The sequence below is a fragment of the Cervus canadensis genome, chromosome 2 (assembly GCF_019320065.1).
Source record: "Cervus canadensis isolate Bull #8, Minnesota chromosome 2, ASM1932006v1, whole genome shotgun sequence".
In the NCBI taxonomy this organism is placed as follows: Eukaryota; Metazoa; Chordata; class Mammalia; order Artiodactyla; family Cervidae; genus Cervus; species Cervus canadensis.
Window position 1 is genome coordinate 110,125,229 of NC_057387.1, and position 26,826 is coordinate 110,152,054.

The 26,826-nt window shown below is 48.3% G+C and overlaps 1 protein-coding gene across 2 annotated transcripts in view; it reads right to left on the reverse strand.

The window, feature by feature from the left end:
* The window catches only part of ASB18 (ankyrin repeat and SOCS box containing 18), a 72,052-nt gene that overhangs the window by 10,722 nt on the left and 34,504 nt on the right, over window positions 1-26,826 (reverse strand). For both annotated transcript variants that reach the window (XM_043462061.1, XM_043462062.1), the window contains one exon: window positions 13,322-13,826. In XM_043462061.1, coding sequence (XP_043317996.1) covers window positions 13,322-13,826 — 505 coding nt within the window. The remainder of the gene's footprint in view (window positions 1-13,321; window positions 13,827-26,826) is intronic.

The window sequence follows — 26,826 nt, forward strand, 5'->3', positions numbered from 1 at the left end:
TTTTGAACTGTGGTACTGAAGAAGACTCTTGAGAGTCCCCTGGACTGCAAGGAGATCAAACCAGTCAATCCTAAAGGAAATCAACCCTGTATATTCATTGGAAGAACTGATGCTGAAGCTGAAGCTCCAATCCTTTGGCCACCTAAGGTGAAGATCCTACTTATTGGAAAAGGCCCTGATGATGGAAGAGACCCTGATGATGGGAAAGACCAAAGGCGATAGGAGAAGAGGGCAAAGGAGGATGAGGTGGTTGGCTGGCATCCCTGACTCAATGAGTGTGAGTTTGAGCAAACTCTGGGAGATGGTGAAGGACAGGGAAGCCTAGTGTGCTGCAGTCCATGGGGCTGCAAAGAGTCGGACATGACTTAGTGACTGGACAACAACAACAAGAAATTCACATTTATTGTTATAATCTACCTTGTCTTATTTCTATCTCATTTTATTCTTTATGATTTTTTATGCTTCTTGTTTCCTTTGTTGTCTGCTTTCTGTTATACAGGTTTGTATTTTCTTTGTATTTATCTTTTATATTTTGGAATTCTGTATTCTTCTTTAAGATTTTACTAGTGGTTACCTTCAAAATAAAAAAAAATAACCTATATTTCTCTGAACATCAAAATAGCATCTTTTGTGTTCTAGATGTGCCATGATCCCTTCTCTGATGTCTCCCTCTCTTAACTAATCCTTCTCTCTCCTTAATAATACCTGAAGTTTGTGTTCCAGATTATAATTAGTACAAGCTCTTATTTTATGTTAAGTATCTCCTTCAGAAATAATTTTTGGTAGTTGCATTTAGTTTTGCAAACTGCCTTACAATTATTTAAGTTTTCTTTATTTTAGCCAGATTGTTTAAGCCATTCGTTCCACAGATATTTATCAAGTTCCTAGGAAATGGCAACCCACTCCAGTATTCTTGCCTGGGAAATCCCATGGACAGAGGAGCCTGGTAGGCTACAGTTCATGGGGTCACAAAGAGTCAGACACGACTGAGTGACTTCACTTCACTTCACTAGCAGTTAGAGATTGTGTTATGTTTGTGTGATACAAAGGCAAGCCCTGACTTCACAGAATTTTACAGTCCCAAACAACATAGCCTCATAATAATAATAATAGTAGTAGTAGTAGTAATAATAATAAATATGTAGGTGCCACAGTACTCTGGTGGAGGAATCACCAGGTGCTAGAAATGACACCTGAGTCAGATCTAGATTTGCAATGGCGTGGTGAGTTGGTCAAAGAAAGATTTCTGGAGGATGTGAAATTCAAGCTACAACACAGAACGGGAGTTCCAAAAGATGCGGAGAGTTCTGAAGACTAGGATGTTTAAGGTATAGAAAAGAATTCTCAAACATGGGAGGTGAGAGGGGACAGAAAGTGCTGGCTGTGGGACTTCGTTGGTGGCGCAGTAGATGAAAGTCTGCCTGCCAATGCAGGAGACACGGGTTCCATCCCTGGTCCAGGCAGATCCCCTGTGCCGTGGAGCAACTCAGCCCATGCGCCACAACTGCTGAAGCCCAAGCTCCCTGGAGCTCCTGCCCCAACAAAAGAAGCCACTTCAGTGTGAAGCCCACACATCACAATGAAGAGTAGCTCCTGACTGCTGCAACTAGAGAAATTCTCACAAAGCAACAAAGACCCAACATAGCCAAATATAAGCAAATAAATTATACATATATAAAAAATATTGACTGTGATGTGAGGTTTGACATGGGGGGTGCGTGGGTAGTGAGAATTGAGATGGGAGAGGACAGCAGGTCAGAGCCGGAAGAGTGTTGTCGGCCACGATAAGAAGCTGGACTTTATCTTCAGGGCACCGGAAAGCCCTTGAAGGGTGATGAGTGGTGAAGTGACAGGGTCAGATTTTAATTTAGAACTATCACCATGGCTACAGTGTTGAGAAGAGTTCCACAGGGCCATATTGGAAGCAGAGTGTTGGGTTACGAGGATATTTTTGCAATCCAGGGGAGAGATGCATGCATGCTCGGTCGCTCAGTCGTGTCTGACTCTCTGCAACGCCATGGACCGTAGCCCACTAGGCTCCTCTGTCCATGGGATTCTCCAGGCAAGAATACTGGAGTGGGTAGCCATTTGCTCTTTCAGGGGATCTTCTCAACCCAGGGATCAAAACAGGGTCTCTTACGTCTTCTGCATTGATAGGTGGATTCTTTACCACTGAGATGGTGGTGGCCTAAACTCAGCTGGTGGCAGGCCGGATGGAAAAAGACGACTGAGAGGTATTTAAGAGGTTGAGTTGAGAGAATCGGCAGACTGAGTTTCCCATTCCTGAGACAGTCTTTCCCCATCATCTCTTGGTCAGCTGGAGTACCCTCGTTCCATTTGGCCTTCAGCCTCCCCTACCCCCACCCCATCAGCCCTTTCCAAGAGCACCCCTGAGCTGGCTGCACCTGGTGGTCAAGGCTCTGCCTCGCCTGGGGCTGTATCAGCACCTCTGACACAGCTAACCACATCTTCCACTGGGATACGTTCTTCCCTTGGCTTCCAGAAGCCACGTGTTCATTCCTTCACCACCCACACTGCTGCTTCTACCCAGTTTCCTCTGCTGCTCTCTCACCTACGCGTCTTCTCATGTTGGGATGGCCTTGGATTCAGTCCTCATTCCTCCTCTCTGTTCCCTCCCCCTCCCTGGTGATCTCATTCAATTTCCTGGCTTCAGACACCATCCAGAGGCCACCAACCTTCTAAAGTCTGTCTCCAGGTTGGTCAGACTTCCCTCCCAACCTCCAGGTTTGAATATCCAACTGCTTACTTGATCATCTCCTCGTGGCTGGCTCTATCTTACACTTAAGGCATTGAAAACAGAACATCTGAGTCTCCCCCAGCCCCAGACCTCCTCTCCCCCAAGCTTCCCCTTACCCCTTGATGGCACACCCATCCTTCCAGCATCTCAGGCTAAAAGCCTTGGAGTCATCTTTGACTCCTCTTCTCACGTATCCCGCATCCTACATACAATCTGTCAAGAAATCCTGCTGGCTCTACCTTCACAAGATATCCAGAATCCATAATTTATTTTCCTTTTTGGCCGTGCCGCACAACTTGTGGGATCTCACCAGAGGCTGAACCTGGACCATGACCGTGAGAGCCTGGAATCCTAGCCACTAGGCCACCAGGCATTCCCTGTTTTCAGAGCACCACCCTCATCCACGCCATTATCCCTCAGGTGGACTGTGGCCACAACCTCCTAACCCACCTCTCCACTTCTGTTCTGCTTCTCCTTAAGTAGATTCTCAGCATGGAGACCACAAGGAGCCTCATAGAATGTTAGTCAGGCCATACCACTCCAATGGCCAAAGTCACTGCAGTGTCCTAGAGACCCCACGGTCTGTCCCCTCCTCCAGCTCTCTCACCCCCTGATGCTGTCCCATGGGTTCTCTCCACCTTCAGCCTCGCTGGTTCCCCTGTTGTTCTCCACGTGAGTCAGGCTCACTCCAGTCTTAGAGTCGTGGACTTTGGCTTGTCTACTGGGCTCTTCTTTTCCTGGACACCTGCTTAGCTGATTCCCTCACCTCGCTCAAGTCTACTCAAAACCATCCATCCTAATACCCTCTTTAAAACATGCTGCCTCCTACCCTGGTTCCTCTCTCCCAGTCCTTATCAGTTTATTGGCCCATTTATTATTTATTATTGGCCCATTAGCATAGATAATCATTGTTTAATGCTCGTCTCCCCCATTAGAATGTAAGCTCCATGAGGGCGGCAAAACTTTCCCCCCAGTCTAGTCACTCATTAGGTATCCTAAGCACCTAGTGTGACTCTGGCAAATGGCTGGTGCTCAATAAATATCTGTTGAATAAATAATGGATAAATAGAAGTATGTTTTTATTTAAAAAAAAAAAGCACTCAGAAGGCATGTCTTATGAACCTTGATATCTAAAACTTTCTTTTGCCAGAAAAATGCAAGCTATCTTGGCTGCATATACAATTTTAGCATCTAAACATTTTGTTTAAAAATCTGTAGATGGAAGCCTGGTGCTCTGTGACTAATTAGAGGGGTGGGATGGTGGTGCAGTGGGAGGGAGGCTGCAGAGGGAGGGGATATATAAATATATATATATATATATATAGTTTTTTTATATATATACATTAAACTATACATACATATACATTAAACTATACACATATATAGTTTATATATATATATAAATCTATGACTGGTTTGAGTTGTTGTATGACAGAAACCAACACAACATTGTAAAGCAATTACCCTTCAATTAAAAAATTAAAAAATCTGTAGATGGGGAGTTCTCTGGTGGTCCAGTGGTTAGGATCTGGTGCTTTCACTGCCATGACCTGGGTTCAATCCCTGGTTGGAGAACTTGGATCCCACAAGCCACATGGCATGGTCAAATCTGTAGATGATATTTAATTGTCCCATGATAATACTGCAGAGAACTCAGAGTCTAGCCTGATTTTTACTCCTTTAGGAATAACCTGTTTTCTACTTGGATGCTTTGCTAGGTTTTTCTGTGCCTTTTTAGAATGTTTTTGCTAGACTGTATATAGGTATGTGTCTCCCATCATTGATTTGTAGAGAACATCCATTCAAGTCCTATACTTTGAGACTTTTCAGCACAGTTATGTTTTCTTCTATTACGTCTTTGATGATTATTTCTGATCCATTTGTTGTAGGTTCTTCAAAAACATCACTTATCTGTGAGTTGGTTCTCTTCCCTTTATGACTATCACTTTGTCTTTTAGTTTCTTGACTTTTATTTTCTTTTGCAATTAAGATCTTTTAACATTAGTCCTTTGTAGTGAACATTGTGGTTGACTTCCCAACACTCCAGACAGTTAGATTAATTCAATCATGATCATTCTATTCTCGTTACCATTTAATGGTTTGGGGAAGGGCAGGAAGCCAACTGGGGTCAATAAAACACAGAGAAGGACTTCCTCAGAGTTTCTAGAGAAAAGAGGCTAGATCTGAACAGGAAACTGGTTGGAACAGTTGCTGGAAGCCATTTAGGGACCAAGAAAAGGACCATTTTGAGGGCAAGGCTGACTTACTGAGCTCGGAAGGCATATGGTTCTTTGGTGATGTCATTGAGACTCAGAAATAACCAATCGTGAAGCCTGTGCTTCTTGTTATGAGAGATTCAAGGGGGGCTGGAACCAAATCAGGCAGGGGCTGCCTGGCAGAGGCTGTGACTTTGAGAAGGAGCTGTCTGGGGATACTGGAGCCATGGAGATGAACGTGTTGCTATAGAAGCTACTCAGGATGGAGGAAGAGGATGAGAAACACCTTGGCTTTTTTCCTCCCTCCACCTCCAATTTCCCATGGTGTCTCCCCTGGCTGAACCCAGCCAGAAGCCAGCTATACGGGACTGTGTGTTAGCTCGAAGATCCTAACCACAGTGCCCACAACCTGTCAGGATGCAGAGTAGAAGAGAGAGACAGCAGGGACTGGATCTGGGTCACACAGACAGATAGCACAGCACCCTCACTTGCATCCTTGATTTGATTCTCTTTAGGAATCAGTTCTGCCTTCTACTTCCTTTAATGTAATCTCAGCTTTCTTTATTTTTAAAGAAAGCTGAGCACCGAAGAATTGATGCTTTTGAACTGTGGTATTGGAGAAGACTCTTGAGAGTCCCTTGGACTACAAGGAGATCAAACCAGTCAATCCCAAAGAAAATCAGTCCTGAATATTCATTGGAAGGATTGATGCTGAAGCTGAAACTCCAATACTTTGGCCACCTGATGTGAAGAACTGACTCACTGGAAAAGACCCTGATGCTGGGAAAGATTGAAGGTGGGAGGAGAAAGGGACGACAGGATGAGATGGTTGGATGGCATCACCAACTCGATGGACCTGAGTTTGCGCAACCTCCTGAAGTTGGTGATGGACAGGGAGGCCTGGTGTGCTGCAGTCCATGGGGTCGCAAAGAGTCAGACATGACTGAGCGACTGAACTGAACTGAATGTAATCTAATCTGCCATTGCATTCTTGCTTTCTTGGTATAAATTTATCTCCTCCATCTTCCTTTTCATGCCATTCTGTTGATTTCTCATCTTAACTTGTTTGGTTTTATGGATTTAAAGGCTGTATCATCTTGCATTCCATACAGGATGACACACAGGCATACAATTTCTCAGATTTTCCTCTGGATCTTTTGAGGAGAGGTACAGATTTCCTCTCTATTCTCATGATGCTATCTCATTTTTTTCCTGCTCCCCCATGAATCCATTTATTTTTCCCTGTATTCATTTCTGATTAAGGTGAGATCCAGACACGCGGTCTGTGGACACGCAGGGGAAGTCCATGGTCCTTTTCTCTGTGGAGGGTCCTAGTCTGTACACTCTCCTGGCCACCTGGGCTCCACCAGGAGGCCTCTTCCTCCCCGCCTCCCCGCAGCAGAGTCAGCAGGTTGCTACGCAAGCTGGGTTCCCCAGTTTCCACCTCTGCACTTTTCACTGCATCTCCCACAATGCACTGCACCACCACCAGCATCCACTTGAACGTTTGCCTGTAATGTCCACCTGATCACCTGAAAACTAGGGCCATGCAGCAGAGGTGCGTTGGCCCTTCCTGACTCAGACATGAGGTCTTCCTGTTGGTGCATGGATTTGCTTTCTCCTCCACTCCTGCTTCCTTCCATCCTTCCCTCCCTCCTCTTGTGTATCTCGTCACAGATACTTTAACATGAAGACAGAAGCAGCTGTTCTTTGAAACTGATAATCATATCACCATTATCATCTCTAGTCCCCTCCCTACCCCAAATTTGTTTTTTCCCTAACCCATGATGGTCACAAGGCCAGGCTTAAGTGGGCTTTAGAGAAGGAGAGAGACAGAGAGTGAACACAGGAGGCTGGGCTGCAAAGGAGAGCCAGGCAGGCGTGCAGTCTCCCAGCCTTGCACCCCATGGTGGGCTCTTGACGTGCTGGTATTTCTGGCTTACACGAGCCACCAACAACATGCATTTCCCCGGAGCACAACAGCCCCTGAACCCCACCGGCCCCTTTTCCGCGTTGGGAGGAAATGCCCCGTTAAAGAGAGCAGTTCACACTGGACCTCTGCACATCTAGCCTGTTTGTCTTCTGAGGTATTCTAGGCAGGGACAGGGGAGCCTGGTGGACTGTCGTCTATGGGGTCGCACAGGGTCGGACATGACTGAAGCGACTTAGCAGCTTAGCAGCAGGCAGTTCCTGCATCTTCAGATCTTCCTCAGGCCAACCTGGAGCCTCCAGCTACACTCCCATCAGCCCTCTCACTTCTCAGTAAAACAGTCAATGGCTCCCAGTGACTGCATGCAACCTGGACCTCCCCACCCCCATCCTCTGAAGAGCTACCCTCCTCCAGACCCCTCCTCCCGGGGTCACGGACTGTGACAAAGTCTTATTGCCTGTCTCTGGGAATTCATTTCCTGTCTCTCCTCTGTTCCACCTCTTTGGGGCTCCAGGCCCTCCCCACCCCCTGACCAGCCCCCACCCCCGACTCCCGCGCCCCCTCATGTTTGCCAGGCAGCTGGCCGCCTTCATTATTTCTACGCCAACATGGTTTAAAAATCTCCGCCGCCTCCTTGCTGTCTGCCGAGACGCAGCGGCTGCATCACTCTGACAACGCTGATGTCATTAGGGTCCGCGCACGCTCTCTCCGGCTAATGAGGCGGCAGAAAGAAAATTAAGGGGGGAAAAATCACACGGGCACATTGCTTTCTGTGTGGATGGAGAAATAAAACAAGAGCCAGGGAAACAGAGGCGCGCTGTTGCTGAGAGCTCACCCCTCCTGACACATGGGGGACCGTGAGTACACACCACTGTGTGAAGGCAGGTGGAGGAGCCCTGGGTTTTGACTACTGCTCCACCCAGATTCCCCTCACAGAAAACCCTGGGAAACTGGAGTGTGAAGTCCCCTTGCCAAATTCCATAATTAGGTAAAAAAGAAAACACAAAAACTTCAGGTCCATATTGGCAGCGTGGTCAATGACCAGAAGGAGAGGCAAGACGTGAGATTTGCAGATGTTTCTAGAACCCTAGTCATTCTCGTCCTTCACCTCCATTTCCCCTTGTTCCAGCTACCTCCATCCCTCACCTGGTGTGCAAGACAGTCTGTGGTTTCCAGCAGCCCTCTACACCAGCATCTTTTCTACCCCTGAGCAGAGAAGTCACCCCCACCCCCACCGACCCCTGGTTCTCATTGGATTATGTCACTTCCCTGGTGGCTCAGCTGGTAAAGAATCTGCCTGCAATGCAGGGGACCCGGTTTGATCCCTGGGTTGGGAGGAGTCACTGGAGAAGGGGATGGCGACCCACTCCAGTATTCTTGCCTGGAAAATTCCACGAACAGAGGAGCCTGACTGGCTAGTCCATGGGATTGCCAAGAGTCAGACACAACTGAGTGACAAACACTTTCACTTTCTTGATGGCTTAAGATGACGTAATAGACTCCCGCTGTTCTTAAGACAAAGGCTCCAACTCTGAAGGAGGGCTCTGCCTAGTGTCCCAGCTCAGCTGGTTCCCTTTTGCTGGTTCCTCTCCAGTTACTGCGTTACCCTCCCCTCCCCGCCCCACATAAGTTGTTGTGTTCCTCCTGCCCCAGGACCTTTGTACCTGCTGTTCCTTCTGCCTGGAATGATTTCTCCTCCCCTCTCCACAGAGCTGTGTCTCCAGCCTTCAGATCTGGGATTGCACTATAAGAGCTCGAAGAAGCCTTGGACCTCCGCCCAGCCAGGTTTGGCCCCCGTGCACCTCCCCCCCCCACCCCACGTTTGGCACTTTCAAGGTTTGCAGGGCCTTCACACCACAGCAACTTCATAGTGGTGTATGTGGTTGTCTGAGTTACGGCCATCTCACCCAGGTGACTGGCAGCTCTATGTGTCAACTAAACACTAACTCCAGCCTGGAGCACAGCTGCTCCTAGAAATGTTTGTTGAACAAGGCTTTAAGGATGCCTGTGGGGGAAGCTTTCATCACTGGTGTTTAGGCATGTCTCCAACTCGTGGGCAGGTCTGTGTGTGTGCTCAGTCACTGTAGTCGTGTCCGACTCTTTGCAACCCTATGGACTGTAGCCCGCCAGGCTGCTTTGTCCATGGGATTCCCCAGGCAGGGATACTGAAGCAGGTTGCCATTTCCTCCTCCAGGGGATCTTCCGAACCCCAGTCTCCTGCACCGGCAGGCAGATTCTTTACTGCGGAGCCACTGGGAAGCCTCATGTGCTGTGCTTAGCCGCTCAGTCATGTCCAGCTCTTTGTGACCCCAAGGACTATAGCCCGCCAGGTTCCTCTGTCCTTGGGAATCTCCAGGCAAGAATACTGGAGTGGGTTGCCATGCTCCCCTCCAGGGGATCTTCCCAACCCAGGGATGGAACCCAGGTCTCCCGCATTGCAGGTGGATTCTTTGCCATCTGAGCCACCAGGGAAGCCCATGCATACTGGGCTAAGGGTAGTCTATCCCTTCTCCAGCGGATCTTCCCGACCCAAGAATCGAAACTGGGTCTCCTGCATTGCAGGCGCATTCTTTACCAGCTGAGCTACCAGGGAAGCCTGGGAGGCCCTCCAAGCGGGAATTATTTATGACTGCCCAAGTGAGGGGCAGAAGGCCAGCAGAAGGTGAGCAAAGTCCTTATTCTAGACCAAGCATCCAACCTGCGAATTCAACTAGTCGCAACCAGTCCAGACCCACCCTTGCGTGCGTTTCTCCGCCCTCCTGCCGGCGGCTCTCCTCCAGGCGGAACCCTTCCGTCCCAACTTCCAGGATTCAAACCTGGCTGCAGCCTAACACCGCGCCTGCACCTGCCCTTGCGCCCCGACCTGACTCTGGTGTTAACTAGCGGTCAGCCGGGCAGAAAGGCCTGGCATTGTCAACACGCCAGTGTCCCCAGCCGTGACACCGCTTTGATGTCGGCGGCCGCGCACTGCGCGCGGCTCCGACGGCTGCTCTGAGTCCGCCCGCCGCGGTGCTGGCGCCTTTGTCTGGGCGTGGGGGGGAACTGTGATTTATGTCATGAGCTCGCTGTGAAACCTTTTGCCTCAGTAATTCTGAGCTCCGTGGGTGTCTCTTTACATCTATTTACAGCGCGGCGGCTGCCCACGGCCGGCGTGCTCTGTGACATTCCCCGGTGCTTCTGTGTACGCCTCGCCATGGCGCTGAGTTCTGCCTGCCGAGCGTCTTTGTGGCTCGTTTCAGCGTGTTTGCTGCGCGCTCCACGGGGCTGCTGAGCGAGTCGGGTCTGCCCTTTGATGTCCCGCGGGGTGATTAGACCCCTTCCCCGGTGGAGCACGCGCAGGGGGCCTGGGTGGAGGGAGATGCTCCTGCCAGATTTCCAGAGTGTTCGCTTTGGTTGTATGGGGGTGGGGAGTGAGGGGCGGCGAGGCCAGAGTCTCACATTGGCTCGGAGGATGCCCAGGGCGGTGGTGAACGCGCTCTTGTCCACAACCTGTTCCTAGCGCTGGTGCCTGGGGGCGGGGTTGTGGACCCCCTTAGCACCCATGCGGGGATGCCCTCTGGAGGTGTGGGGATCTTCAGAATAAAGAGGTGGGATGCCCATTTCTAAAGATTCAGTGCAGGCCCTGGGGCGGTGAAGTTGCTGGAATACTCTTCTCTCATTCAACCAACTCTGAGGGAAGGTCTGCAGGTCGCCAGCACCGGGCCCTGTTTAGGGCAGGCCATAAGGCTATCCTGTGAAAGCCGTCTGGAGATTAAGATTTCTCAGAGAAACTCCGATTCCTTCCACAGTGGTGTGGACTTGCTGGGAGATGCATCATCATTTCCAGGAGCCAAGGGCCTCTCCTGGCCCCTGGCTCTGCACTGCAACTAGCCGGTCCCAGATGCAAACCTCACCCAGCCTGCACCCCACTGACCCGGCTCCATTCCTGAGTGGCTGACAAAGGATTCCCCGAGGGGATCCCAGGACACGGCCCCTGGAGGCCCGGAGGGGAGGCACTGGGTCTTGCCCTGCATCTCTGGATCAAACTGGGGCAATTCCTCCAGCCCTGGAAACAGAGTTCACGGGCTGCAAGTCTTGTCCCGAGAATGTTGCCTGGGGTGCTACACCTCAGACAGACACCTGGATGGAGATCACTCAAATCGAAGGACCTCCAGGCCAACAAAGGGTATGACTAGTCACCACTAACATATATTGACTTTTTCCTCTTTAAAAGAATTTGCCCCAGGTGGTTTTCACTGTGGCTCATCGTGGAAAGTCTTTCTTTCTTGTTTTGTTTCTTATTCATTCTTTAAAAAAATATATATATATATTTTATGCATTTTTGACTGTGCGGGGTCTTCATGCAGCATGGGCTTTTCTCTAGTTGTGGTCAGCGGGAGTCACTCTCTAGTTGCATTGCGTGGGGTTCTCATTGCAGTGGCCTCTCGTTGTGGAGCAGAGGACCTGGGGCACACAGGCTTCAGCAGTTGCAGCATGTGGGCTGCTCAGTAGTTGTGGCTCCTGGGCTCCAGAGCACAGTTTCAGGAGTTGCAGCACACGGGCTGAGTTGCTCCTCAGCACGTGGGATCTTCCTGGATCAGGGATTGAACCCGTTTCTTCTGTATTGGCAGGCAGATTCTTTACCACTGAGCTACCAGGGAAGCCTTCTTATTCATTCTTTATGCAGTTTCACAACAAAAGGGCTGAAAGATGCATCTTGGTTCATGGTGTGAACTGGAGGGGTGGGAGATTTTTATTTGTTTCTGTTTTACCAGCTGATGGACTAAGCCTGCTAATATTGGGAAATGTCAAAATGTAACTTATGAATATATTATAGAAGTCTGTAAAATAAATGTTATAGACTATAAAAATGCTGGCATTTCTTCCCTTTCAAGAGCCCAGGAAATTGAAATCACTAGTAGAGCATGAGTAGAGTGTCTCAAGAGAATTACTTGAAGACAGTGCAAGAGTTGGCATAAGAAATTGTCATACTGTTTTGTCAAATAAGGGAACACCCAGGGACTTGTCTGGGTGGATTTTCCATGTCTCACCTATGTTTTGAGAGACAAGAGCTGTGTTCTGTATGCACCCACAATGCAAAGTTGGCATCTGAGAACTGTGTGAATCTCACTATTTCAGATCATCTAGCATACTATCCTTTTTGAATAACAGTTTTGAAGCTATTTGTGTAAGACCTATCAGGCCAAAATATGTCTCTCGCATATGATTGGCAAGACTGGGATAAATTTTAAATTAAGCATAGCCAATTTTACATCTAATGGAATAAAAAGAAAGAAAGTGAAGTCACTTAGTCATGTCCGACTCTTTGCGACCCTGTGGACTGTAGCCTACCAGGCTCCTCTGTCCATGGGATTCTCCAGGCAGGAATACTGGAATGGGTTGCCATTTCCTTCTTCAGGGGATCTTCCCAACCCAGGGATCAAACCCAGGTCTCCCACATTGCAGGCAGACGCTTTACCCTCTGAACCACCAGGGAAGCCCATCTAATAGAATGGCCTCCCTTCAATGAAGTCTTTGGGGAGGACAACCTCCTAACCAGGATTTTGAGAACTTTTCTTTTGGAAACATTTTGTCTCTGATTATTTTCTCTGATGAGAAATCTTTTTTTTTTTCTTCAAAATTTATTTTAGATTTTATTTTTTATTTTTGCTGTGCCTGTCAGCATGCAGGATCTTAGTTCTCCCACCAGAGATCAAACCCCTGCTCCCTGCAGTGGAGGCTTGGAGTTTTAACGACAGGACTATCAGGGAAGTCCATCTGATAAGAAATCTTTATTCTTCATCTGTCTCATTTCAGTGTAGATCTGACAGGTGGAAAGGCGAGGAGCTGCTCAGAGTCAAGTCTGCAAAGTAGAGTTGAGATCCCTGCACAACCTTGACCCTAGACGGGACACTTCACTTGACCGACACCCAGCTGGGGAATGTTAGGAGTCTGAAGTGTTTCACAGGAGTGTGGTGAGGTAATCCCTTTAATCAGGTGGATGACCACATAGGGTATTTAATTTCAAGTCGGATACCAGATATGAGAAGGGGCTGATTTCATTGTTCACCAATTACACCCAAAGATATCTTGGCCAAAATATTTTAAGCCGTCACAGCATCATAGAACTAAGTCCCTGGCACTCCCAGGGGACGCTTTGGCAAGGTCACACTCGAGTATGCTCGTTGACACCCCAACCTTTTGATCTCCTAGGAACTCTAGAAAAGGCTTCCCAGCCCTCGCTCCTCAACGTGTGGTCCCAAGACTTCACTGAGAACTTGCTAGAAACCCAGACTCCGCCACCCGTCTCCTGCGGATTCAGAATCTGCACCTGGACCCATGTCCAGGGGGTTCCCCGGCCCCGGAAAGTCTGAGAAGCCCGGCATGGCATCGGGCTGCAGGCCGAGTCGTGGCGGCCTGTCCCAGGGGCCCTCTTACCTTGGGGAAGGCGTCAGGCCACACGGTGGGGGAGCCGTGGTTGAGCAGCTCCTGCACCGTGAGCTGCGGCTCGGCCTCGGGCGCGCAGGCGGCCGTCTGCAGCACGCGGGCCAGGGGCGACGCGCCCCCGTAGTCCAGCGCGTGCGCGTCGGCGCCGTGCCGCAGCAGCAGGCGCGCCAGGCTGGGGCGCGCGTGGCCGCAGGCCTTGTGCAGCGGGCTGCGCTCGTCCTCGTCGCGCGCGTCTGCCGCCGCGCCGCGCCTTAGCAGCAGCGCGCACAGGCGCAGGCAGCGCGCGTGCTCATCGGGCCGCCGGGCTGCGCCGCACGCCGTGCTCAGGGCCGTCTCGCCGCGGCCGTTCCTCGCGTCCACGCGCGCCCCGTGGTGCAGGTAGAGGCGCGCGTGCTCGTCCAGGCAGCGCTGCGCCGCCACGTGCAGGGGCGTGTCCCGGCCGGCGCCGCCCTCGAGCTGCACTGAGGCACCGTGCTCCAGCAGCGCCTGCGCGCACCTGCGGGAGGTCAAGGTCGGTCACTGGGTTGGGGCGGTGAGCTGGCATCCGCGCCCTGCCTGCCCCAGCCCCGCACGTCCTGCCTACCGCTTCTGGGGCTTTGGACCCACTGCCCGTCTCCCCTGGGGAGTTGGTGCTCAAATGGCAAGGTCAGGAATCCAGATCTCCACTGTGCCCAGGCTATACAGGAGTTCACACTGGCCCTCAAAAGAAATGCAGTGACGGCGAAGCTAGGGATGGGGGTGGTGGAGGCTACAAGGCTCACCAGTTACTAAATGGTGGAAATAGCTAGGAAATTTTTCCTCCACATGCAGCGTTAAAACTTTGTAATTTGTGACTACTGAGAGAGGTGGGTTCCATCTGTGTCAGGAAAATACCCTGGAGAAGGGCCTGGTAACGTACTTCAGCATTTTTGCCTGGAGAATTCCCATGGACAGAGGAGACTGGAGAGCTAATCTATGGGGTCGCAAAGAGTTGGACATGACTGCCCGGCTAAGCACAGCACACACCTTTCAAAGTAGCACCGTATGTGTGCGTGTTAAGTCACTTCAGTCGTGGCCCACTCTTTGCGACCTCATGGACTGTAGCCTGCCAGCCTCCTCTGTCCATGGGATTCTCCAGGCAACAATACTGAAGTGGGTTGTCATTCACTGCTCCAGGGGATCTTCCCAACCCAGGGATCCAACCCAGGTCTGCTGCATTGCAGGCAGATTCTTTTACTGTCTGAGTCGCCAGGGAAAAGATAATATGGTTCAAATGCTGGAAAGACAAATTTCCTGGGCTGTTTGTCACAGGTGGCAGTTGAGGGCCTGGAAGTCACGGTTGTAAGGAGGGCCCCTTAAACTGTTGGGCTGTTTATCAGCCGACATATACCTCTGCTTTTGGTGATGGTGTGAGGCAAGGCTTGCCCTACTCCCAGGGAGGACATCTATCGGTCCCTCAGGACACCGCGGGGACTGGCACTGGGGTGTCCTCAGACAGGACTGGAAGCGTGGGCAAAACATGCAACTTTGCCTAACTGTAGGACCATCATTGTTTCAACTGAAGTCTCCCTGAACGGAATGTGGATTTTGGAGGTAGCTAAGTTCCACTGTGCTGTCCAGGGCTTCCTCGGCTCCCAGGGGAGGCCAGTCTCCCCCTGAGGTGGGTGTCTCCTGCCGCCTCCAGGTCCCTCAGGCCGGTGCCAAGACTGTGCTCTCCCAGGAGGGCAGTGTCCTTAGAGCTTCTTACACACCTGGGAGGACTTGGAGCATCTCCACCTAAGCCCAGGGGGCAGCTGCTGATAGGCCTGCTGGACTGGGACCCTGGACACTGGTGGGGAACTAACCGAATCTGACCCAGCCTGAGAGCAGGACAGTCTCACAGACCCTCCCGAGCCCCTCCTCCATCTGCTGGCCCTTGGCGTTCATGGGCACTGACAGGACAGCAGCCCCACGTCAGCCCCTACTCCTGGGCTGCCTCCTGGGATGTTTCTGCCCTCGTGTTTGCTCCACCTTTGGAGTCTAATGGGCCCACATGCTGACTGCAGAGGGTGAGACCCTGGTCCCTGTAGCCCACCCTCCTGTTGGCGCCCTCCTCATCTCTGCTCTGTTGAGACTTGGCCCATTGGCCCCTGGCCCTCTCAGCCCTTCCTGGCTTCACTCCTTCCCTGGGCAGCTCTCTTTCTCTCTTCTCGGCATCCTCGGTTCCTTTGGGTGGAGGGGACATGGCCATCCCCTGCATCAGCTGGCCACGTTATGGGCAGCCATTCACCACCCACCCTCTCTTCCCCACTTGGCCCCTGGAGGAAACCCCCGTCATGGAGATTGGCCTCTGCGCTTCACTGGTCCTCAGCGCCCTTTGGTCCACAATTCCTGGGACTGAAGGCCAGCTCCTCATTCCTTGCCCTTTAGTGATTGTTCTACACGTTGATCACCATCCCCAAGAAACCCTATTTCTTTATTTAAAAAAGATGATTTAGGTTGCTCCAGGTCTTAGCGGCGACATGAGGGATCTTCAGTCTTCACTGTGGCATGCAGGATCGTTAGTTGTGGGCATGTGAACTGTTAGTTGCAGCATGTGGGATATAGTTCCCTGACAAGGGATCGAACCCGGGCCCCTGCATGGGGAGCGTGAAGTCCTAGTCACTGCACCCCCAGGGAAATCCCAAGAGGTCTTGATTCTACTCCCAGCCTTCTCAGCAGTCTACCCCTACTTATTCAGCAAGTGCAATTCTCCCAGCGTCAGCTGACCTTCCTGCTGTGTGCCGCTGAGGCGACCTTGACAACTGGCAGAGTCTTTCTCCATGACCGTCCTCCGCTACTTCATGTATCTAAGGAAGGGACTCCCTCTCCATCCTGTGGCCCGGTGTGGTCCTTTCCTGCTTCCTTTGGGGTCTTGCTCTGTACGTTACTCACCCTTTGTTTTTTCCCAGTTCCCCGAGGTCAATCTCCATCTCCTTCAGTTGGTCACTCAGCCCTGTCAATTCCATCTCTTCAATAATCACTTGAACTGCTTCCTCCCTCCAGCCCTGTTGTCACGGTCCTCTGTGGAAGCCCCAAATCCTTTCTTGCCCAAAGTGGACAATCTGCTAATTTTTCTCCTGTACCAATCTTAACGAGCTCCATGCTACCCAGAAAAAGCCTTTCCAGTGTGAATCATGCTGAAAACCCTGAGGATCTTCCTGCTTGCTGAAGAAATCCCAGGCTCCCTCCTCTGGGACACAGGACAGCTCATGAACCGGCTTCTGTGGCCTCGCCAGGTTCATTTCCCGATGCTCCATCCTGTGCTTGGATCCTGCGTGGCCAGGTGTGGTTCTGAGGATGCATCCTGTCTTCCCTCCCTCTTCCTCTCGGTCACGCCTCCGTGTTGTCGTGCTCCTCATGCCTAAGCTGCCGTCCACGGGTGCAGCCTTCGTCACACCAGTGTTTCAAGTGTTCTCGGCATGTCTCTCTTGGATGGTTGGCTCCTTGGGTATAGAAATGGACGTGTATTTATTTCAGCTTCTTGGCACCTAGGGCAGGGCTGGCCCACTACTGGTATTCCCTAAAAGTGTGTTGAACAAATGCATTTCCTTAATGAACGTCTTTCAGTTTTCCTTTGCGTGGCTGCTGTTTTTCCTGGTATTTACCTGACTGGGACTCTGCACTGGATCCTTTGAGGGTTTCCAGGCTGGAAGCCGCTGGCGTTAAATCTGTTTATATTTCTACCCAGGGACCCGCAATATTTTAAACCCTCTCTCCATGTTTCTCTATCCTCCATATCAGCAGTATCTTGAGAAGTGGTCTGTCTTGGGTGAAAGATCTTTACAAACAAGTACGATTTGATGTGAAACATCCTTTGGGACAATAAGCAGCTAAGAGAGGATGCAAATTTGACAATCAGAGTGCTTCAGTTTGCTTCCTCCGTGCCTCTCTGGGAGGAATTTTGAACAGTGCAGCAGGAGGTTAGAAATCAAAGGTTCCGTCTCATTTTGCCACTGAGCCTGTGTGTGCTCACAAACAATTACCAAACATTTTCTCCTGCTCTCTCTCTTTTTTTTTTTTTTAAAGCAGCCCAGCCTCTCTGAAGAAGTCCACCGGGAAATACGAGTGGGTCTCTTTTCCATGTCCGCAGCCTAACAGGCTGATGGCCAGGTTGCTCTTTGCAACAAAGATAGCTTTCAGAAGAATGAGGACACTGGCCCAGCCTCTGGAGGACCGAGGATACTCTTTTCATTTTTAATGAAGAGCTTCTAATTGGCTAAACCTTGGCACTTCCTTAGAGCAGGTCATGATGTAAGTTGCAGACCGCAGGCACGAGAGAAAACAACACAACGAATTGACTGGGGCACATCTTGGCTGGCACGCACTGGGCAGTCATTAAAAATGAAGGCGTGGGAACCTGTTTAATGACATGGAAAGCTGTCTGCAGTGGTCATGTGTAAAGACCAGGTTTGAAACAGCATCGAACACTCCTATTAAAAAAAAGAGTAGATATGTACACGCATGGGAAGAGAGCCTGGAAACATACAAGCCAGCGTGTTCACCTCTGGATGGTGGGGTGAAGGGTGCTTTTATTTCCTTCTTGCTTGCCAGTATTTTCAAATTCACTTTCCAAAGTGAATCAGAGTTGCAGTCTGACAGCAGAACAACAGCAGAGGTTATTAATAACAGAACCATCCCCCGCCAGCCACAGCTCATGGATTCTAAGAATGTCAGCTCGGCGTTCCAGGTTTCCAGAATGCTCTCAGATTTTCCACTGATCTGTCCAGGTGTAAGCAGAGATCTTGGGAAGGCTGTAGTGCAGCACCTCTGAGAAGGTGAGAGGAGAGGAGAGCGTGGGGGGTGGGTGGAGGGTCCTTAGTGACAAGCAGAGCAGTGTAACAGTCTTGGGGACCTGAAAGACCTGACCTTGTGTTTGTCAGGGTCTCCAGTCAAGGAAGAAATGGCCCAGCAGGAAAGCGTCCCCCAAGCCTCTGCAGGACTGTGTGGGAAGCTCTGCTTTGGCTGAGCTCTTTCCTGCCAAGCAAGGTTTTCTCGAGCAGATGTCCTGCTGTCCTGGGAGACACAATACGGAAGGCCTGGAGACAGTATGGGCTTCCCTGTTGGCAGACAGCGTGAGACCGTCACTGTCAGGAGCCAAGGGTACATTCTTATCTGACCATGTCAAAACGACTTGTCTCTGTCTTATGAGATGAAGGAGACACTGTTGTCTGAACAGCCTCTGATACGAAGCAACTTGGGCAAACACTCCCCCAGCCCCCCACCATCCCTCCTCCCCGTCTTTGATAATGATCATCGTGACAAGCTGTTACGGGGCCCAAGGTTGACAGTACACAGAAAAAGTGGCTTGAGCCAAAAGGCTGGAGTTAATAGAGATGAACCCATCAAGGGCGGCTGAATTAATGTCATTTTGACTTATTTGTAAGGAGAGAAGTAGGACTCCCAGCCCTCATCTGGCACACAGCTCCGAGCCACCTCCAGCATCTTTCCATAGCACCGCATCCCCGCTCACCGGGCAGATGCAAATGGTGCCGAGCGCTTCAGCCCGGCTTCCTCAGCGCTCGCCTCTTCCTACCCGCTCACACCACCTGCCAAACTGCTCTGCACCCCACGAGACAGAGCCTGCTCCAGGCTTTCCTTCTCCAGCTTCCCTCCTCCCCACCCCTCCCGTGGCACAAAACCCTCAAAAGTAGTATTTCATAGCCTCTGGTTCTGAGCTGGGACGTCAGTGCATTCCCCGCACGTGGTCTTTTAATTTATTTTTTAGAAGAATGTTATCTTTAGGCTTTGCGACAAGTCTGCACTGTAGGTGGAATTTGTAGGTGGGGAAACTGAGGCTCAGAAGAAGACCAGTGACTCAGATAGGGCCATCCAACCAGGTGGTGGCAGAGCAGAGGCCCCGGCTGCTACGTCTGGCTTAGTTCTCTGTCATCCCGCCCTGCTGCTCCTCCCATAGGTACTGTTTGCTGAGCACCTTCTGTGAGTCAGGCAAGGCACTAGGCGTTTCCCAGAAGCTCTCTCTAAACCTTTCATTCATTGGTTCATTCAGTAAGTTGAGAGCATCCTCCATGCTCTGTACACCAGGTCAAGGCAGGGGGAAGGGTCTCCTCTCTGAGCGCTCCATGGGGCTCCTGGACCACCTTCAGACAGGATGCTAAGGCACAGAAGGCTGAGGACATTGCCTGGCTGGTGGGCCTCATGCTAGCGGGCAGGGAACAGGAACCTGCTTCTCACCCAGCCCTCTGGGCAAGTCTGCATCGGAGATTCCATTCTCTCTGGTTTTCAGTGAGGATGTGGTTTTTGAGGCTTGAAGCAGTGATCTCAAGGGTAGACACCCAGGAGAGAACGGTGACCCCACAGTCAAGTCAGAACCTCCTGATTGAGATGTGAACCCAGCTACTGCTGGAGAAGAGAATGACTTCAACAGTCGTCAGAGGATGATGGTACCCAAAGAGCAATGCAACAACAAGGACAAAGAAGCACCAAAACCAGGGTGAAATTCACAAAGGTCAGTTACATGTTTTTCGAGGGGAAACAGACCTTCCTTTCAAGCCCTCTGTCAGGTGGGTTCAGCATCTGTCTCCGGAGCAGTAGCTTCACTTGCTGGAAATCCTTGGACCCTCCTGACTGCCCTTCACTGTCCTCCTGTACTTGCTGCCCGAACCCCTCCTGGCCAGTGTGTTCGCTGAGAGTAATGGGTGTCATGAACCAGTCATGTCGAATCATCATTAAGCTACTGTTCCTCCTTGGAGTTGACGTGGAGGCAGATGGGCTGGAGACACGTCCCTGGGGCAGGGTGGCTGGGGCCAAGTCTGGGTCCATCCGTGGGGGCAGCAGTGTGGCTGGATGCTGAGCAAGGCAGGACTGCAGGGCAGGGGGGTTGGTGCACAGGGGACATGGTGGGGGGACAACACAGCCATGCTTTCCAATGAAGCCATCACAGGGAGACTGCCTCTGTGCGTTGACTCCCCGGCTGGTTCCAGCTGAAGGATGATGGGGAAGCCGCTGCCCTGACTTTGATGGAGGAGCAGCTCCCACTTGGTTTCTCTGGACCTTCTACTGAGCCTCTCCTCTGGGGACCTGCCGCCCGCCCCTTTCTGCTCTGTATTTTCTTCTCCCTCCCTTTCTTCCAGGATGCTCAGCTGTGAGACTATCAAGCATAGATATTCACAATTGAAATAGCTGATATGAACGGACAAATCCTGAAGGGTAGCAGGGAGAATGGAGAAGGAAACTGCCCGGCCATGTCTATCCTTATGGTTTTCCTTGGAGCAATGGCTGCCATTTAATTTGCTTCTGAAGTGTTCAATGGTTGTGGCTGCTAATGATATTTTAGGCAAATTCCCCGTGTCCGCCCCCACCCCTGCCCCCCGCAAACTGCAAGTGAAATTCTGCATTTTGGTGGACTGAGGAATGACTGAAGGAACAAACTTTGAGAATTCAGTTCCACTGTTTGCCCTGCTTTCCATTGAAGGAGTATCTGACTTTCTGGAAGCTTCACTAGTATCCCCTCCTCAACAAGAAATGGGCAACCTTCCTCTCCTGCCCTGGCCCCAGCATTGGATGAAGGGGGAAACCCAGAGGCATCAGCGTGAGGGGAGGAGAAGGAGGAGAGAAGTGAAATAAAAGACTCTACTCTCTTTTTCGCATCAGGTGGCCAAAGTATTGGAGTTTCAGCTTCAGCATCAGTCCTTCCAATGAATATTCAGGGTTGGTTTCCTTTAGGATTGACTGGTTTGATCTCCTTGCAGTCCACGGGGCTCTCAAGGGTATTCTCCAGTGAGCTGACTCATTGGAAAAGACCCTGATGCTGGGCAAGATTGAAGGCCAAAGGAGAAGGGGGCGGCAGAGGATGACATGGTTGGATGGTATCACTGACTCAGTGGACATGAGTTTGAAAAAACTCCGGGAGATAGTGAAGGACAGGGAAGGCTGGAATGCTACAGTCCATGGGATCACAAAGAATCAGACACGACTTAGTGACTGAACAACAACAACTCTCATTTTAGGTAGTGATGTGAACCCCAGCTCCCTCTGGAAAAGAGAATGACTGAACAGTCACCAAAAAGATCGGGGTGAGGTGGGGGAACTTTGATTTGTATGAGAGAATGGTTTTTTTTTTCTGATTTATTTTAATTGGGGGCTGATTCGTTTATAATATTGTGGTGTTTCTTGCCATACATTCACATGAATCAGCCATGGGTGGACATGTGTTCCCCATCCTGACCCTCCCTCCCCCCTCCCTCCCCATCCCATCCCTCAGGGTCTTCCCAGTGCACCAGCCCTGAGCGCCCTGTCTCAGGCATCAAACCTGGGCTGGCGATCTGTTTCACATATGGTAATATACATGTTTCAGTGCTATTCTCCCAAATCATCCCACCCTTGCCTTTTCCCACAGAGTCCAAAAGTCTGTTCTTTACATCTGTGTCTCTTGTATGAGAGAAAAGTTTTATATACGTGTTTTTATATATTTTTTAAGTGAAGTAAAATTTCCATACAGAGAAATGCCCATGTCTGAAGAGTACAGCTGTACAAATTTTGGCAGAGGATGTGTGTAATCAACATAGCACATTGACATATGCTCTGACATATGCACATTGACATAAAGACATAACATATTAAAAAAAATTTTTTTTGGCCATACCACACAGCAGGTGGGATCTTAGTTCTCTGACTAGGGACTGAACCCACATCCCCTGCACTGGAAGGCCGAATCTTAACCCCTGGACCATGGGGGATGTCCAAGATGTAGCATATTTTCATCTCTCCAAAAAGTTCCTTTGTGTTTGCTGCTGGTCAGTCACCATGGGTAACCATGATTCTGATTTCTCCCCCATGTTTTGTCTTTTCTAGAATTTTCTACATTTTTGTATCTGGCTTCTTTAGTGTAACATGTCTTTGACATTCATCCATATTGTTGCATTCACAAGTAACTCATTCTATTTTATTTCTGAGTCACATGTAATTGCATAGCTATACCACAGTTTAAAAATTCATTCTCCTTTTGATACTGATGGGCATTTTCACTTTTTGGCTATTATGAATAAAGCTGCTATGAACATTTTAATGTAAGTTTTCATGTGGGCATATGTTCTTATTTCTTTTGGATAAATTTTTAGAAGTAGAATTGCTGGTAGGTATATATTTAACTTTAAAAGAAATGGTTAAGCAGTTTTCCAAGGAGGTTACATCATTATATACTCCCAACAACAATGTATGAGAGTTCCAGTTGCTCCACATTCCTGCAAACATTTGGTGTTGTCTGTCTTTTTGCCTTAGCCATCCTAAAGAGTGTGACATAAAGAATATTTCCTCATGGCTTTAATTTGCTTTTCTTTGATGACTAATGATGTTGAGGACCTTTCATTTGTTTATTGGTCATCTGTATATCTTTCTTGAGGTGTCTGATTTTGCCCAGAGGGTAAAGATTGGATTTGGCCTGGATCACCTGTTTTAATTCCTAAGAGTGAGTTGTATGCATTCAAACAGAACTTGGCAAGCAACCAGAAAGGTGAGGGATCCACCTGAGGTTCTATAAGCGGCAAGGAAAGAGGATAAACCTATGACAGAGCATGTTTGAAAGGTCATGATCAGAGATGAGCAGAGCTACTTTCTGACAATTCGCGGTTTTTGAAAAAAAATTAGGTTAACAAGGGAGAAGTTATCTTTCAACATCTATCTCTCTTATGACATTGGCTTTCTTTTTTTAACTCAGTTTTTTAGAAAAAGATTTATTTGTCTGACTGCGCTGGGTCTTAGTTGCAGCACATAGGATATTTAGTTGCTGCATGTGAACCCTTAGTTGTGGCATGTGGGGTCTAGTTCCCTGACCAGGGATCAAACCTGGGCCCCTCTGCATTGTGAATGGGGAGTCTTAGCCACTAGATCGCCAGGGAAGAGCCAACATTGGCTTTTGAACCTGGTTCTGATGGTTTCTACGTGGTAGTCTTTTACCAAGAGCCCATGTTTTTCCATTTTACTGATAAAACATAGGCTCTTGGTGAGCCTCAGCTTTCTAAGTTGTAAACTGGGAATAACCATGCCTTGCAAGCCTGTGGGGAGGATCATAGCAAGTCAGACACTTGCATGTGCTCGGAATGTGAAGTTCCTGTACAAATATCCAATTATCCAGTTGGGGCAGCCCCTCACTGACACCTTGTTCTTTGGTATTCCTCAAGATGCCTCACAGTCCTGTGGAAGTGGATCATGTTTTCTCCTCTCCATGTGAATAATGAATCACTCACTCATCTGCGGTGTAGAAAGTGGACTGTTTTCTGGATTGTGCATCAGTGCCCATGAGCTGGTGCTCATGCAACAAAACCTCTTGTTATTAGGCAGAAGCTTTGGGGTTGGGGTGAGGACTCAGAATAATTGTTCCTGCTCAAATCCGGCCCAGAAAGTGCCTTTCTTGCCTCAGGGAAAGGCATACTTCATTTTTCTCTGCCAAGATTTGATCCTGCCAGGTTTGAGTTTAAAAAAAAATTGCCCAGTAGTTTTCTTCAATAATCTTTTCCTCCTAAGATAATTAGCTGCTTCCACAAGTCCAATTCTGGCTTAAAATGAACTTTTATTTAGTTGAATTGACACAGCTGGGACGGAGAAGTAAACGTGCATGATTTTTGACTGACAGGCTCATGAAGGAAGCGAATTCGCCTCACTTTTGCATAAATCGAGACAGCTCTAGATGAGAAAAAGAATCAGGACTCTGCCAATTCTTCTCTCATTTTAATTATCTCAGAATTTTAAAAAGGGTCAAGGAGTGGAATCTGGTAATAAATAGGGCGAGGCTGGCATGCAGGCTACTAACGTGAAGAGAGTAACTTTACTGGAACTTTTCTTTTTGGGAAAATCTCTTCAAAAGGTTCCTAGATTAAAGCTCTGATATTCCTTTTTGTGTGTTGAATTCTGAATTCTGAAGCTTGCGGGTTGGAAGGAAGCACAGATGATTTTTTTTTTTTTTTAATCCCAGGAACTCAGAGACTCAAAGGTTTTAAAGTCCTGCACCCATGGAGAATTGCTGACTAAAAGGGGTTGGAACAGAACTGGGTCCCTAGGTGTGGAGACCATTGTCATCAAGAGTAAGAAAATGAAATGGCTCTGTATGTAGGTCAACGACCCCCTCTCTACTGAAAGGTAAAAAAATTAAGGATGACCTAAAATCTACTATGTATAAAAAGATTCTGGAAAAAGTCGCTCTTTCCTGTCAAAGTGATAATGTTTATACTACCCGAAGCCAGACCTCCTCGGAGTCTAACTTTAGGGGGACTCTTCAGAGCTGAAAAGCCGCAGTCTAAAGCTCAGTCCCTCTCTGACATCTGTTAACTTTCATCCTTCAAGGGAGTTGGCTATATTATTGTAGAGGTGTTCAGTGGGACCTGCCAGCATCTTCCATCAAATCACTGATATTGAAGGGATTCTGAGTCAGCTGTTGCATAGTTCTGCCTGAACTTATGCTATGTCCATCACTTATCTTAAACTTTTCCTCAATAACTTGGATTTAAATAAGTCAAGACTGTCAAATGAAATCACCAGGGAGAAAGACTCATGTAGAGAGACACATGGAGACAGAAGAGAAAATGAGAAGAAAAAGAAGAAAGAGGAAGAGAAAGACAAAAGAAAAGAGGTCTTTACAAAGCCCATCTTAATACAAAGACATTTTAAAAGTCTTTATTAAGCAATGTGCTGGATTTGAATGATTTCTGAAAAACCGACTGAAGTCAGGAAATTAGTTCCTATCACACTGTGTAAGCTGAGTAGCTCTGCATATGCCTCAGCTCCTTATGACAACTGAATGTAAGCCTCTTGGCTTGTCTTAAGGGCTGCTGTTAGGGTCTGCAATACCCTTGTGTTCTGAGTAGGCGATACGTTCTTATTTCTTAGTAAAAAGCCACATTTTTTTCTAAGACTATAAGGTGGAAGATTTGAGTCCAAGGTATGAAGCAAACTTGGTTTTTAAAATCCTATTTAAAAATTACTATAGATTTACAGAAGAATTGAAAAGATAGTACAGAGAATTTGCAAATGTTCTTTACCCAGTTTCCTGTAAAGTCCACATCATATATTATCACGGTGCCTTTGTCAAAATTAAGAAGTTAACATCAATCCAATACTATTAACGGAACTGTGGACTTTATCTGGATTTCACCACTTTCCCCACTAATGTTCATGTTCTGCTCCAGGATCCAATCCAGGATACCATGCTGCATTTATAGAACTTAATTTTGAAGAAAACTGAATATAGACATGACTTTTGAGGAGGGGGTGGGAGGCATGGTGTGTTCCTAGACATGGAATACCATCAGATGGGTTATATTTTCTGTAGGCACATGTTAAAATTGGGAGTATGCTCTTGACTAGGAATATTACTGGAAATAAATCATAGATGACCAACAAATATGGAGATAAAGAAACCACAAAACCCCATATTAATTAAAGTTAGTGAAATATTGTTTCAATTCCCATGAGATAGCACAGTGATTGTACAAGAGACCTCAGCAGTTGTAATCAGCACCTGCATAATTCTTAACTACGTGCCAGGCACTCTTCTAGGCATTTTCCATACACTAGCTCGTTTAATTCCCCTGGTCACCCTATGTAGAAGGCTCAAATATTATCTCTGTTTTACAGATGAGAATACCAAGACACAGAGAAATGAAATACCTTGCCCAAGCTTGCACAGCTAGAGTTCAACCTAGACCTCAAATGTAGCAATATGTGTACCTCTAACATATGAAATTGTAAGGTATAAAAATATCAAAACTGAATAAAATAAATGTAAAACTGACTAATAATTTGCCCATTTTCTTTTGATTTGGTTGGTTTATGTCCTTTAATAAAATTGATGCCCCTTTGTCTCCTAGAAAATTTCCAGTTGAAATCTACCAGCCCACACCCTCAACTTCCACACACATAGTGTATTCTGCATACTCTTGGTCCAGTGTCTAGCACACTGATGTAAATTACCTTCCTCTCCATTGAAATTGAAAGCATCTTGAGGAAATAGACTATAGTGTAACACAAGTCCAGCACCTCATAGAGTTCAACAATTGGCTATTGAATGCTTGTAGGAATGGTTCATCCAATAATGAAACCTGGGAGCTGTGCTTTTTGAAAGTAGATGGGGTTTCTATAATTCTGTCATCAGATGGCAACTTTGTACACCAGCAAATCACCTACCAAATGTCTCAAGGATAGAAATTGTAAGTTAAAATGATGCAGAAGTTAATCTTCATTTAGTATCCCTGCAGAATGGCTGTCTACTTATAGCTTTTAAAAAATCATCAAAAAATGTATTCATAAGCATTTCTACTCTTGAATCTTGTATGTGTATATCTTATCTCCCACATATTATGCCTAGGTGAATCTGAAATTTACAAAAGGAACAAAGTAAAAATAAAATGTTATTCATACCCAGATGATAGAATTGATAGATGGGAACATTAAAATAGTTATTTTAATTATATTCTGTATATTTGAGAAGCTAGAGGAAAGACTCAACATGTTAAGTAAAGACAAGAAAGATATTTTAAAAAGGCCTA